The following is a 15,221-nucleotide window of genomic DNA, read 5'->3' as shown; positions in this document are numbered from 1 at the left end:
GCATTAAAAACACCTAACTCTTACCCAGTGGGATCAACGCGTGTTAGTGCATATAACAATCCCAGTGGTTGTGAGACTTGAGAGCCTGAGGCCAGACAGGCACACAGGTCTGTCATAAGACACTAAAGGACGCAGAGGGAAATGGACTTTGATACTTGTTCTTAGAAATAGTAAGACATGTCAAAACAAAGCCAAGTGTGGTGGCACTCACCTTAACCCCAGCATTCAAGAGGCATATTTCTGTCCGCTCAGAGCCAAGCTAGTCTACATGGAGTTCCAGGCTAGTCAGGGCTATAAAGTGAGATCCTGTCCCCCAAAATATAGACAAGAAAGAACCCTCACACGCATGCACATAAAAATTTAAAACAATACTATAGCACTGTGCTGGGTTATACACTCATGTACACACACAGAAAACCAAGAAAGCACAGAATTTGAAGACATACCTCAAAAAACTACATATGTGCACGTCTTTAATCCCAGCACGTGGGAGGCAGAGGCAGGAGGCTATCAGTGAGTGTGGGCCAGTCTGGTCTACAAAGTGAGTTCCAGAACAGCCAGGACTGTTACACAGAGAAACCCTGTCTTGGAAAAAAAGAGCTCCTGCAGAAGACCTAGGCTCCACTCCCAGCACACACACAGCTCACAGCCATATGTAATTCCAGATCCAGGGGATCAATGACTTCCTCGGGTACCACACACACACATAGACAGGCACACACAGAAATGAAAGCATTTGAGCTACACTTCAACATGAGATCATGAGGGACACCATGGAGCTGCTCTCCATCAAAACTAGTGTGAGAATCAGAGCTGGAGACAGCTCAGTGGGTGCTCTTTCGGGGGACAAGGGGTTGGTTTCCTAGCATTGCCACTGTGATCCACAACCATCTGTACCTCTAGTTCCTCGGGGAGAATGTGCTCTCCTCTGACTTTTGTCAGAACCAGACACACATGTAGTGTGCATACATAGATGCAACCAAACACTCATCCAAAAACAAAATGAATCTAACAGCAATAGCAACAACGATAACTCTCCTGAAACTAAGCAGTCCTGAAAGACTACAGAGCAGGAAAGACAAGCATTTATTCAGGGCACTGTAACACTCAGTAAAAGGAGAAGTTGAGTTTCATTTCAGATCCAAGGTCACTGCCCCTACCCCAACCACACTGAGTCCGCAGGAGCCCTCTCAGAACTTCTCACTGAAGGTCAGGTTTGGGACCTGAAGTTCCGCCAGTGGCCGACGTTGTTCCCTACAATCTCTGCACTCAGAAACCTACGTAGGGTCACGGTATTTCCAGAAAACTTCTTTTTTTTTTTTTTTTTTTTTTAATATTTATTTATTATGTATACGATGTTCTGTCTGTGTGTTGCCTGCAGGCCAGAAGAGGGCACCAAACCTCATTACAGATGGTTGTGAGCCACCATGTGGTTGCTGGGAACCGAACCCAGGACCGTTGGAAGAGCAGGCAATGCTCCCAACCTCTGAGCCATCTCTCCAGCCCTTCCAGAAAACTTCTAATCAGAGGCCTCAAACACGGATCCCTGAATCCATGGGTTCATGACACATCCTAGCCCAGTGACCTCGCCGCTTTAACGGGTTGGAGGTGTGTGAACGGTGCCGCCATGTGCTCTGAAGCATCCGTCACTTGTGTTCCGCGGAGATTTCAGGTAAGGGACTTCTTACCCCGGGGCCCTCCATAGCTATTTATCGAGTGTGAATCTTGCGGTGCTTATACAGGCTAGAGCTACTGCAGTACACTTTGTCACACTCCCTGCACGCATACTGCTTGGCTACAATGTGAACTTTCATGTGTCTGACGAAATTGTAACTTGAATTAAAGACTCTCCCACACTCGTTGCACTTGAAGGGTTTGCCGTGGACTGTAAGATGTTCAATGAGGTCGGAGTTCTGGGTGAAATCCTCCCCACATTCGCTGCAGCTGAAAGGCTTTTCTGCAGTGTGACTGTAGAAATGATTCAACAGGCCTTCCCTGCTCCTGTACGACTTCCCACACTCGCTGCACTCAAAAGGCATTTCCCCAGTGTGAAACCGATAATGAACTTTAAGGCCTTCTCGGCTCCTGTATGACTTCCCACACTCGTTGCACTTGAAAGGCATTTCTCCCGTGTGCAGTCCCTGATGGGAGATGAGGGAGATATTGTGCTTGAAGGCTTTGCCACACTCGCTGCACCTATACGGCTTCTCCCCCGTGTGCATTCTGAAGTGCTTGATGAGAAAGGCTTTCTGGCTGAAGGATTTCCCACACTCGCTGCACTGGAAAGGCTTTTCTCCAGTGTGTATCTTCCAGTGCCGATTAAGGTGAGAGATACTAGTAAAGACTTTGCCACAGTAACTGCATTTGCAGTTCTTCTTCTCGGGGTGAATGGCCTCTCCACTCTCAGTGCTCTTGGGTGTCTCCCCAACACTGGAAGTCACCTGATGCGTGAGAAGACCTGAGGAAGTCTGGATGATCATGGCGTTGTCTGCACTTAGCAAGGGCGTCTCAGCACAGCTCAGCACTTGCTGTTGGAGCACGGAGGCACTAAGGTCTCCTTCCGCAGACAGACTCTGCTCAAAGGGGGACGCTTCACTCTCCACTTTGATCCAACAACCTGAACACAGAGAAACACTGATGAACGGCATGGAGACTGTCGAGTGACAGACAGACAGACACGTATGACTAACAGTGTTCTGAGATTTCTTACGGAACAAGGGGGCTACTTCAGGGTGGCAGGGACCCACGGCCACGCTGCATTTGTCAATATCACAGGACCCAGGGACCTTAGGGACAGCAAGAACACAGCATGGAGTGAACCACGGGGAGAAGCGCTATGAACCTCAACACCGACCTCCGCAATAGCTTTCCACAAGCCGCAGCTGCTGAAGATGCAGGACACAGTAGGGAAGGCTGTCCAGGCCCCTAAAACATGGCAACTGAAGTCCTGCATTCAGGACTGCCTAGGTATGATGCACCCTACCACCATCAAGGAGAGCCTGAGTTTCACAGTGTGCAAGCAACGGGCAAAACATGAGAGACTGATATGTGGGGGGCGGGGTGGTGACAGTCCTGGTTCAGAAATAATAGGTGCATGCATCTGCAATCTCTACCCTCCAAGTACCTGTCCACAAACATGGGGTCGTGAATCTCAATGCAGGCACGGAGAGATCACCACAAGACTCGACCTTAGTTATGTCCTTGATCCCAGAAAGTTCAAGTCCTAAAGTTAAATGATAGAAGAAGTGAGTGTTCCATACAAGGACTGACTGATCCTCCAACCCATAATAATCCAAAGTAAAGACACCTAATGAGAACAATCCTTATAAGAGTATCTTGCAAGAAAAACAATGAGCCCATCAGTTCCACAACTCCTGCGACCTGCAGACACAGGCATGCCGCTGTGGGACAATGGTTTGTACCCTGTCAACTACATTTTTATAAAACGCTGACTGGCCAGTAGCCAGGCAGGAAGTATAGGCAGGGTGACCAGATGGGAATTCTGGGAAGAGGAAAGATTCAGTCTGCAGTTCCACCCAGAGGAAGCAAGATGTGACTGCCTTGCTGAAAAGGTACCAAGCAACGTGGCTAACACAGAAAAAATTATGGGCTGATATAAGTTATAAGAGTTAAGAAGCCTGAGCTAATGGGCCAATCAGTTTATAATTAATGCGGCCTCTGTGTGTTTATTTGGGACTAAATGGATGTGGGACTTGGTGGGACAGAAAAAATGGTCAACAGCATGCCACCTAGGAGAGAGAAGTATCTGGGTCAAGGAGATGCCATGTATTTACAAGACTGATCACTGTTGAGACTCCCAACCCCCTAGTGGCACAAAGCATTAATCCCAGCACTTGGAAGGCAGAGGCAGGAGGATCTCTCTGAGTTCCAGCCAGCTTGGTTAATACAGTGAGTACCAGGAGCCCTTCCGTAACTTATCACACAGACAAATATTGTCACCTCAAACTGATCATGATTCCTGTTTGCCTTTACTCTTCTTTTTTTAAAAAAATATTTATTATGTATACAATATTCTGACTGTGTGTATATCTGCAGGCCAGACGAGGGCACCAGACTTCATTACAGATGGTTGTGAGCTACCACGTGGTTGCCGGTAATTGAACTCAGGACCTTTGGAAGAGCAGGCAATGCTCTTAACCACAGAGCCATCTCTCCAGCCCGCCTTTACTCTTCTTAAGAGAGAAAAGGTATTATGTAACAAGCCTGAGTCTATAACCTGTATTTTCCACTACAGGACAGTGGGAGGAAAGATTGAGACTTCACAGGCTAGCTTTGAGAAGGATACATCTCTCTGTAGAAGAAAAAAAGCCAAGCCCATACAGATATGCTTTAACAGGATGGGGGGCTTACTCAGTGAGGAAACAAGTTCGAAGATCTCTGTCATCACAGTCCGGTACAGGAGCCTTTGGGAGTCATCAAGCAGCTTCCATTCCTCCCAGGAGAAGTACACAGCCACATCCTCAAAGGACACACAGCCCTGTCACAACCGGGAAAAGTTGAGTTTACTATGAAGCCACCTTGTCAGAGACTCTCGCCATCCTCAAGACGGTCACTCCCACTTGGCCTCCTATCTCAGAGGGTGCCAGGCTCTGAAGCTGTGACATCATCAGTCTGTCCTCAGGGTCCCACTGACCACTCTGTGCAGCACTCAGCAAGAACAGGCAGGTGGATAGATGGTGTCTTAGTTACTTTTCTATCACTGTGAAGAGACACCATGACCAAGGCACTTACAGAACAAAGAGCTTCTTGGGGACTTACAATTCAGAGAGTGAATCCATGACCCTCATGGCAGCAGCCATGCATGGCACTGCAGCAGCAGCTGAGACCTCATATCCTGAACCACAGGTACCAGGCAGGGAGAGTTAACTGGGAATGGCATGGCATGGCCTTTTGAAACCTACAAGCCCACAGTGACACATCTCCTCCAGCAGGGGCACACCTCATAATCCTCCGCAAACTGTTCCACCAATGGGGCCCAAGTACTCAAGTCTATGAGCCTATGGGAGGTAGGACATGTGCATCGAAACCACCACAGCTGGAGTCAATCCAAGCTTGAAGGATGCCAGGGAAAGTCCCTCCTTTCTACCAGAGAATTCACATGTGCTCCTCCCAACCATCTGCCTCACACAGACCCCATTTGGGTCGCTGTTGCCCACTCTGTCCCATGCAGGAAGGCCAGGAAACCACCTATGCCTACTCCACAGCACACACATCAGTCTGCACACTGAACTTGCATTTCCATCGCAGGATGCAAGCCCAGCCCTCGGCCACTGTGCTCCCAACCCCTACCTCCCACTAAACCCAGCAGCCCTCAGGCACACCTGAGGGCTCTCAGCATTCCCCGCCATCTCACTTCCAGGCATCCTCTGATGCTCATCACTGGAGCTTTACGACCTCTGAAACTTAAGCCATGGTTGCCATAAATAGAAGCCCAGCCCTGTATTCCCTGCTGTGGACATGGGGGCCTTACATTCTGAGTACCTGCCAGGAAATCCAACGCAAGGATAGAGAGAATCCCAGGACACCACAATCACAGAGGTGTCCCTCTCTTTTTTTTTATATTTATTATGTATAGAGCATTCTTTCCATGTATGCCTGCAGGCCAGAAGAGGGCACCAGACCCCATTACAGATGGTTGTAAGCCACCATATGGTTGCTGGGAATTGAACTCAGGACCTTTGGAAGAGCAGGCAATGCTCTTAACCTTTGAGCCATCTCTCCAGTCCTCACAGAGGTCTCTTCTGTGAACACTCAGGGCTGTGATTCCCGGGCACCCTCCACTTACCTCTTCCTGGTTGGCGGGTTTCAATGAATAATGGGAAACCTGTGGATGAACAAGACTGTGAGTAAAGAACGAGGGTGTTGGTATCCCAAAGGTTCATCCGAGTCCCCTCAAACACCTGCAGGCGGGTTCACCCAACTGCCTTATGGGCTCCATCCCTTAATAGTGTCCCTCACTGGGTGACCTTGGACAAGGAGTCGATCTCATTATTCTCTGGGGATAAGAATGGCATGGCAGCTTGTCTTAATTACCGACAAGACACCACGACCTAGGGAAATGTTACAAGAGCATTGAAGTGGGGCTTCCTTATAGTTCTATAGGGTTAGTCCATCATTATCAGGGTGGGAAGCAGACAGGCAGTAGCTGAGAGCTTTACATCCTGATATAGAAGCAGCAAGCAGAGAGTGACAGAGAGAGAGAGAGAGAGAGAGAGAGAGAGAGAGAGAGAGAGAGAGAGAGGGAGGGAGGGAGGGAGGGAGGGAGGGAGGGAGGGAGGGAGAGAGAATGACATTGGCATATTTTCCCAGCTACACACGTCTTCCAACTAGGCTACACCTCCTCAGTCTTTCTCAAATAGTGCCACTCCCTGGTGACTAAGCATTCAGATACATGAGCCTTTGAGTGCCATTTCACCCACACCACCACAGTCCTAGCTCTAAAGGAAAATCGTTGTATCAAACTCAGTCCTACGCGTCAAGTACTCACTGCAGGCTTTTCCTGGGCACACGACTAACACTTGTGTCAAAGAGTTTCACAAACACTGAAACGGTTATTTCAGACTATATGGTTGGATCTACCTACATTTAATTGAGAATTTAGGAGCCAGGTGGTGGTGGCCCATGCCTTTTATCCAGCAGAGAAAGCCTGTGTGTGTGTTGGGGGTGGGGCATACGGTATTAGGCAGGCATAGGGGTGCACCACATGGGAGGCGGAGGAAAGCAGATCTCTGGGAGTCTGAGGGCAGCATGGGCTACACTGGCCAGTCAGTCACATAGTGAGTTCAAAGGGGAGAACAGTGAGTGTACACAATAGACTTTACTCAAATGGTGAGTGCTTTCATACACGAAAAAATTTAAAGGAAAGGAAGAGAAAGTACTTCTTTAATGTCTATCAGAGAGGCCCGGGGCAGGAGGCCATGCCTTTAATCCAGCCCGTTCTACATAGCGAGTTCCAGGACTGCCAGTATTACTGTCTCAGAAGGAAAAAAAAATTAAAAAAAAATCTATCAGATATCTGAAGCCTCTCCCCACCTCTATGGTCTACACCCCCAATTCCTGCATCAGTCCACAGGATATACCCAAAGTTTCAAAGTTCTCTGTCTCCATCCACATCACCTTATCCATGCCCAATATTCCCTGGGGAGTTTGAAAAATTCTGAATAGATCAAGTCTCTTCTCTGTTCAGATCTTCCGTGGTCACCAGCACCTCTGCAACTGCCCTACCCCCCCAGCCCCATCTAATGCCAGCAGGGGTCACTCCAGGGCTTCTGTCTTTGAGCTCACGTGGGCCTGCAAGTCTTTGGATGTACGGTCTACCAGACGGAGAGTCAGAAGGGATCTCTCTCTAGCACTTAGATGTCAAAACCATGATCTCGTCCATCAGTGTCCTACAGTCGGGAACACGGGGCCTGTCCTGTTGGCTCCTGACCCAGATCTCAAAGCTGTAGGTAGGCGGGCGATCCCGAGGCACTCACCTGGGGCAGGGCTCCACCCGCAGCCTCCACGATCACCATAGGGCTCCACAGAATGGTGGGGCCCTGGGACATGGCTTATTCCTACTTCAAGCCCGGATCGGGTCACAGGTGTCGTCATAAACCTCAGATCCGGCTCTGTGACGAAGGACTAATGCTTCTAAGGCTCCGGTTTTCTTATCATGGGCAAAGCAGATGAAACCAGTTCTCAGTGAACCATACTGACGGGTCCAGGAAGTTACAAAGAATCTCCTTCACGTACAGCCCAAAGTCCCGCCCAACGGTTCTTGTCGTCACTGATCTACCGATTTTCATTGGTCGAGCTTCTTGCAATGTTTTCTGGGCAATGTAGTACAAATAGGATTAAATGTCAGTTTTGGACATGACTGCCCATGAGCAGTTTCCCAGGACTTCATGGGACTGCTGTGGAGAATATTTTAATTATAGATGAGCCAATATTTTCTACCTGAGGTGAGTTGTGTGTGTGCTAGAAATAGTAGGGGATGAGCTACAAGGCTAAGCTTGCTGGAACTCTCCTAAACTGCAGGCAGAGACAGGTAGGGCTCTGGGTTTTAGAAGCCAGCCCGTCATAGAGTGTTCCAGTCAAGGCAGGGTTACATAGTGAGACCTTGTTGTTTTGCTTACTGTTCAGAAATGCATGAAACGGGGCAATGTTGACTTTTCTATGTGAGACTTTTGCCTGTGTGAAATGGTACTTGCCAGGTCCTTGCCACTAAATACAGGAAAGTGACCATGGAAGAGGACAAAACATACTGAAATCAAGGATTTCCCTCTTTTTCCTTTCTTAAAAATGATCTACTTATGACCGGGCGTTGGTGGTTCACGCTTTTAATCCCAGCACTTGGGAGGAAGAGACAGGTGGATCTTAGTGAGTTCGAGGCCAGCCTGGTCTACAGAGTTAGTTCCAGGACCAGCCAGAGAAACCCTATCTCAATGCCCCCCTCAAATCTACTTATTAGGTGTACAGTATACAGCCTGCATGTATGACTGCAAACCAGAGGAGGGCATCAGACCTCATTACAGACGGTTGTGAGCCACTGTGCGGTCCCTGGGCGGGACCTCTGCTAGTGCAGCTGGTGCTCTTAACGGCGGAGCCACCTCTCCAGTCCAGATCAAGGATCTCTAGATTCAGAAGCTTCTCCCCCACCCTACCCCCACAGTTTTTGTTTGTTTTGTTTTATTGAGACAGGGTTTCTCTGTATAACAGCCTTGGCTGTCCTGTAACTCTCTCTGTAGACCAGGCTAGCCTGCTTCGAACTCTGCCTCCTAAGTGCTGGGATTAAAGGCATGCGACACCATGCCCAGCAATACTTCTCATTTTTACACACTAGAATGGAGTCGTCAGGAATAACTTTTCAATTGTGCGAAGGGAAATTTGGGGATGGACAACGGAATTCAGCTTTGGAAGCCACCTTGCTGTGACCCTGAGGATGCGCTTCAGAAGCAGAGATTTGCGGGGCAGCTGCTCGGGGAAACCGGAACACTGGCGCTTCTGTAACCGCAACTGTGTCCGCAGGAGTTCGGCTAATTTCTTGCACAGGGCTTCTCCGCGTTCCTCTTCTACAACTGTCCGGGTCTCCGTGGTGCACGCTGTGACCTACATTACCCAGAGGAGACTGCGCAGGAACGCTGGAAGGTTAGCCATACACAGCGGTGTACATTTTTAATTTCAGCATGTGGGAGGCAGAGGCAGGTGAATCTGAGTTCAAGACTAACCTGAGCGAGTCCCAGGACTGTCAGTGCTACACAAGCCGGCGGTGGTGGCAGAGGCAGACGGCTTTCAAAAAGAAAGAAACGCTATACAACAGACCCTCTCTCTAAAAGAAAACCAAAAAAAAAAAAAAAAAAAAAAGCAGGAAGGTGGGAGAGGAGAAGGGTCTTATCCTCTGACACCTAGACAGGTCTGAAATCTACGCTGCCGTGGCGTGACTGATTCTAAGCCTTGGATAGAAAAGTCCCTGTACATGCCCCCAGTCATATCAATGAGGAAAGTAATACAGCTCTTATTCCTAACAGCCCTCCTTTAGAACGGCATCTATTGTGTTATTATGTGTCTATTATTAGAACAAGTGTCTTGTATGTTCCTTTTTCTTTTTTTTTCTTTATTCCCTTTTTTAAAAAAATTTTCAGCAGGGTTTCTCTATATTCCTTCTTCTCTATGTTCTCTGGCTGTCCTAGAAGACTTTGTTGATCAGCAGGCTGACCTCAAATTCAGAGGTCTGCCTGCCTTTCTCCCAAGTGCTGGAGATAAAATCTTGAGCCTACATCATCCTGCAGTAAGTGGTATTTTCATTTCCGTTTGATTTTAAGAATTTTTATATTTTCCTTCTCATTTCTTCATTGACCCACTGGTCACTCAGGAGCAGTGTACAAATGCATTTGCTTTGCATTTTTCTGTTTTTTTCTTTTGCTATTGACATTTATTTTTATTTCACTGTGATCTGAGTAGATATAAGTAATGATTTTGACTCTGTCGTATTTATTAAGATATCATTTACAGGCCCAGCAGGCGGCATGCTGCCCAGAAGAGGCGGAGAGGGGAGGGCGGGACTGGGTGACCAAGCTGGGCTGCTGAGCTGCCCCCAACTGCAGTTTCGACCTGGTCTTCTTCAGGTTCCCTCCGGACACGGCCAGATGCCAGAAGTGGGTTGAAAATTGTAGGAGAGCAGACTCAGAAGACAAAATACCCAATCAGCGAAATAAGCATTATCGACATTGAGACCTCTGTGATCTGTAGAACGAGTCCTTATCTTCGAGATAATGCAATTCGATCTCACCAGTCATTTCAACAATCCACACAGCAGACACAGAAAACGAATAAAAGAGTTGAGTGAAGATGAAATCAGGACACTAAAACAGAAAAAAATTGAGGAAACCTCTGAACAAGAACAGGAAACAACAGCAGTGCTCAGAACCCCAGTGCCGAAGCGGGGAACCAGCAGGATGGAGGAAGCATGTTACCTCTAATCCCCGAAGAGGAGGAACACAAAGAGTACCTCAAGTCGTTGCATGAGATTCTGACTCTCATGGGAAAGCAGAACATTCCGTGGACGGGCGCGAGGCTGATGAGATCCCAGAAGTCCTCCTTGCTCCAGACAATTTTCAGACCTTACTGGAGTACCGGATCAATTCTGGAGCAGAGGTCCTGCGGAAGCGATTTGAGACCACAGCGGTGAACACGCTCTTCTGCTCTGAAGCTCAGCAGAGATAGATGCTGGAGAATTGCGAGGGCCGCGTTCGGGAGGAGACACTCAGGGAAGTGAGACTCGGCCTTCTTTTCTGTCATTACACAGCAGGAGAAGAGCACCTGCCCGTGCTGAGGGAGGAGTTTGTGGGCTTCCTGCCATGTGAAGCTGATGCAGAGATTTTGGCTGTGAAATTTCACACTACAATAACTGAGAAGTGGGGATTGAATGTGGAGTATTGCCGTGGTCAGGCCTACATTGTGTCCAGTGGATTTTCTCCCAAAATGAAAGTTGTTGCTTCCAGACTTTTAGAAAAACACCCACAGGCTGTCTACACCCTCAGCTCTTCCTGTGCCTTATAGACGTGGCTGGCAAAGTCTGTCCCTGGGATCTGGGTGTCTGTGGCTTTAGGGACGATCCAGGAAGTCTGTTCTTTTTTCCACTGGTCGCCAGAGCTGCTCTGAGAACTTGGCAGTGTGATCTCTGTTCTTTTCCAACAGTGAAGAGCGAGGTGAAGAACTGAAGGAGATCTGCCATCTCTAGTGGACAGGCAGGCACGGTGCCTTTGACAACTTAGTGGATCGGCAAGCACTTGTTCTATGTTTAGATGGTATAAACCGCGACACAAATATTAGGAGGAAGAACTGTATAGCGGGACGAGCATTTGTAACTCTGTAGTGCAGTGACAGATTTTGATTTCATTGTTACCGTTGTTGTTCTTAAAAACGTGTTATCTTTTACAAGAGCCTGTGGGAAGAATCCCCAGGCACAAACCTTGGATGTCTTCTTTGCAGCCAGTAGCCTGACTGCAGAACTGCATTCACTTAAGGAGGTGATGGAGAACATTGAAATTTAGCATGAGTTTTGGTTTAAGGAAGACTCAAATTTAGCAACCAAACTTGACATTCAAATGAAACTCCCAGGGAAATTCTTGAGGGCCCGGCAAGGTAACCTGGAATCTCAGCTTACCTCTGAGAGTTACTATAAAGACACCTGCAGTGTTCCAAGAGTGGAGCACATTATTCAGGATCTGAAAGATATATTTTCTGGGCAGCCCCTCAAAGCTCTGAAATGCCTGGTCCTGGTAACCTCGGTGATGGGGCAGCTCAAATTCAACACATCAGAGGAGCACCACGCTGATGTGTACAGTGACCTGCCCAATCATGACATGCTCTCAGCCGAGCTGCACTGGTGGAGAATCAAGTGGAAACATTGAGGCAAAGATATCGAGCTCCCGTGCACTGTCTACGAAGCCCTCCATCTTCCTGACATCTCGTTTTTCCCCAATGTGTATGCCTGGCTGAAGGTCCTGTGTATTTTCCCTGTGGTGAAAGTTGAGAATGAGCGCTATGAAAATGGATGAAGGCATCTCAGGGCGTATCTGCAGAACACTTTGAAAGACCAGAAGTCAAGTAATCTGGCTTTGCTTAACATAAATTTTGATATAAAACATGATCTGGATTTAATGGTGGACACATATATAAAACTCTATACAAATAAACTAGAGCTTCCTACAAATAATTCAGAAACCATTGAATGCCTAAAAAGATTTCTAAAATGACTGTTGTTTTTGTGTTGCTGTTGGAAGAAAAGCCTTAGGTATAGTAGGTCAGTTAACCACTGCAATCCTTGCTGAGGGACCTCCAGTTGAATGCGTCACTAGCTGTTGGTAGTCCACGTATTGGCCCCTGTTTGAACTCTCATGCTTTCCGTACCTGTCTGTTCTAGGAGTTGGCATTGGGAATGTCAAAATTATTGTGGATTTAGTTGTCACGTGTTGCGTTATCAGGTCTTTGAAAAGGGAATTTTGTGAGATACATTTTATAATGTGTTATGATGAAGTGCTCCACTGACGTTTGACCTGTAGGGGTTATAGATATTTAAAATTGTATTAGCAGCATTTGGAAGGCAGAGGCATGAGGATTAAAAGTTTTAGGCCAGCCTGGGCTGCATAGTGAGCCTGTCTCAAAAAAGAACAAGGGCCGAGGGATAGCTCAGTGGAGCACTTGCTGAGCACATGCAAGCGCATGCCTCAGGACTGCAAGAGCAGAAAAGAAAGGAAGAAAAGCAACAGAATCCAGTTGTGCGATGATCAGTCGCAGGAATTACAAAAGGAGTCTATGAGGTCAGCAAGCAGGTTTCAGCGTAGTTTGTTCGGAATGGAAGGACCTCAGCGGAACAAGTGATGGCAGAGCCAGGCACTGTCAACCCATTTGGTTGTTGCTGTTTACATCCCTTTGTTGAGCCCACATTTCCATAGCCCTTTTCACAGGTAAATTCACTTCTGCTTCACGGGGAAGACAGGCAAAGGCCACCCATACAAGCAACCAACTTGTCTGTTTTCTTGTCTTATGAGATTATGTCTACCCCCGTGTCTTGATTTATAAGCAAAACCTAGTAAAATAAATGTTTTGTGGTTTATCTAAAAAAATAAAGAAAATATTACTGTTATTTTTAGCGAGTAAAATCAATTTCGTACAGTTTGTTTCAATCTAAATAAAATGTGAATTTTGTTTAAATTTCCAAAAAAAAATATATATATCATTTACAGCCAGCAGTGGTGGCGCACACCTTTAATCACAGTACTTGGGAGACAGAGGCAGGTGGACCTCTGTGAGTCTGAGGCCAGCCTGGTCTACAAAGTGAGTTACTGGTCAGGCAGGACTGTTACATCAAGAAACCCTGTCTTGAAAAACCAAAACAAACCAAACAAACGAAAATGACCAAACAAACAAATGATACAATTTATAGCCTAAAATATGGTCTATGTTAGAATATGCTCAATGGGATGCTGAGGATTTATCTTTAAGTTGTTGTTTGAAATATACTTTTTAAAAAGACTTATTTATTACGCATGCAGTGGTCTGTGTGCATGTTTGCCTGCACTCTGGAAGAGGGCGCCAGATCTCATTACAGATGGCTGTGAACCACCATGTGGCCGCTGGGAATTGAACTCTGGCAGAGCATCAGTGTTCTTTACCTCTGCGCCATCTCTCCAGCTCCCTGAAATATTCTTTTTTAAATTTTAATGTGTATAGGTGTTTTGCCTACATATCTGTCTGTGGGCCACCCTCACCTTTCCAGCCCATTTGCAATAGTCTGAAGATCTCTTGCAATCTAATTCTTTACTTTTGTTTTGAATTATTTTTTTTTATCTAAGGGTCAGGTCTTTTGATGACAATGAGGTATTTAAGTGAACCACAATGAATGTATCTGTACATATTTATCTGTCCATGCCCAAAATGTTTATTTATACACACCCTAAGCAGTGCATATATTTATTGCTCCAAGTTATTAACAAGTTTGTGCTCATATTAATATGTTGTAGCATGTTTTATCTAATCCGATCTTAGGTAAGATAATTTACCAGATGAAAGTTTAACTGCCTATGGATAGTGTTTGCCTTCCGTGTGCTTTGTATATTGTCTTACATCTTTTATTTTCAGTCTCTTTGCCAGTGATTTATTTATTGTAGACAAGATCAGTCAGACCCTGTTGTGAACCCGCACAGTTGGTCTTTGTCTTGTGACTAGAGAATGCAGACAATTAGTAGATGGGTTATTTCAGGGGGCTATTTGTTGATTCTGGTAATTTTGCTCATTGTTTATGTTTGAATGGATTGTTTGTCCATTTCTTTCCCTATATCTTTTTGGAATTTGCTGGTTTTGTGAGTTCGCATGATTGACTCTTTCCTGGTTCGCCTTTATTTACGTCTTCACCTTTTTCTCACACACTCACGATTAAGAAAGCCTTCCTTTAAACAGAGCATATTGAGGCATGGCTGGAATCCCAGAGCTTGGGATTTAAAGGAATATCATGAGGATGGTGTTCAAGACCATCCTCAGTGATACACTGACACAGCTTAGTGCGGTGGTTCCCAACCTGTGGGTAACGACCCCTTTGGGTGTCAAACAACCCTTTCACAAAGATCACCCTTGGTAAACACAGATATTTACATTGTAATTCATAACAGTAGCAACACTGCAGTTATGAAATAGCAATGAGAATAATTTTATGGCTGGGGTCCCCACAACATCAAGAACTGTGTTAAGGGTCACAGCATCAGGAAGGCTGAGAACCGCTGCTTTGGTGGCGGCTTCATTTCCATTCTGTTTTCTTTCATTCATCACAAGGCCTGCTTGCTGCTAGGCTTTCCCCACACACGTCTCATTTTTATTTGCTATCACAGGATCCACTTGCTGTCCCTGGAAAGCACCCAACTGTGGGAAAAGCCCAGTACACACCAGGCAGAAATACAAGGCCGCCACTCGGTCACATCACACCACAGGCCTCTGCAGGAGGTCCTGTCCTTCAGTCTGGGAAAGCATGCATGGGCAGAAGTCTGTGCAGACACTAGAAGATCTTATGTCACATGTCTCTGCTCATAGGCATATTATACTCTTCATATTAGGAATGACTACGGCTATACCTTCATGGTTAGAGTAATCTCACCTCTTTAGAAAAGTGGCCACTCTGACCTGCAAGGGGACCAGACATATATGTGGTGCACACACATACATGG

At 46.6% G+C, this 15,221-nt stretch overlaps 1 protein-coding gene and 1 pseudogene across 2 annotated transcripts; one reads left to right on the top strand and one right to left on the bottom strand.

The window, feature by feature from the left end:
- Positions 1–1,021: 1,021 nt before the first annotated feature.
- Positions 1,022–7,787, bottom strand: LOC142860743 (uncharacterized). 2 transcript variants are annotated; one of them, XR_012912389.1, is made up of 6 exons: positions 7,497–7,787; positions 5,807–5,845; positions 4,372–4,498; positions 3,125–3,223; positions 1,518–2,617; positions 1,022–1,309 (listed from the first exon to the last, which is right to left on the bottom strand). XR_012912389.1 is itself a non-coding variant. In XM_075992402.1 (5 exons), the coding sequence occupies exons 1-5, from the start codon at positions 7,566–7,568 to the stop codon at positions 1,710–1,712; spliced, it is 1,245 nt and encodes a 414-aa protein (XP_075848517.1). In that variant the 5' UTR covers positions 7,569–7,787; the 3' UTR covers positions 1,022–1,709. The 2 variants fall into 2 exon arrangements, 1 of the variants encoding a protein (XP_075848517.1); XM_075992402.1 differs by having other exon boundaries at positions 1,022–2,617.
- A 1,168-nt stretch (positions 7,788–8,955) lies between these two features.
- On the top strand, positions 8,956–13,066 carry LOC142860736 (52 kDa repressor of the inhibitor of the protein kinase-like; annotated as a pseudogene).
- The last annotated feature ends 2,155 nt before the right edge of the window (positions 13,067–15,221 follow it).

This window comes from Microtus pennsylvanicus, chromosome 1 (assembly GCF_037038515.1).
Source record: "Microtus pennsylvanicus isolate mMicPen1 chromosome 1, mMicPen1.hap1, whole genome shotgun sequence".
NCBI classification, from domain to species: Eukaryota; Metazoa; Chordata; class Mammalia; order Rodentia; family Cricetidae; genus Microtus; species Microtus pennsylvanicus.
The sequence above is the reverse complement of the archived record's forward strand: the minus strand, read 5'-3'. Positions and strand labels throughout refer to the sequence as shown.

Excerpts from the sequence above, each read along its gene's own strand:
- LOC142860743 (XM_075992402.1), bottom strand. The coding sequence starts at position 7,568 with ATGTCCCAGGGCCCCACCATTCTGTGGAGCCCTATGGTGATCGTGGAG. Across the intron at positions 3,224-4,371 it reads CGAACTTGTTTCCTCACTGA|GACTTGAACTTTCTGGGATC; the intron begins GTAAGCCCCCCA and ends ATTTAACTTTAG. Across the intron at positions 2,618-3,124 it reads GACCCCATGTTTGTGGACAG|GTTGTTGGATCAAAGTGGAG; the intron begins GTACTTGGAGGG and ends CTCTGTGTTCAG.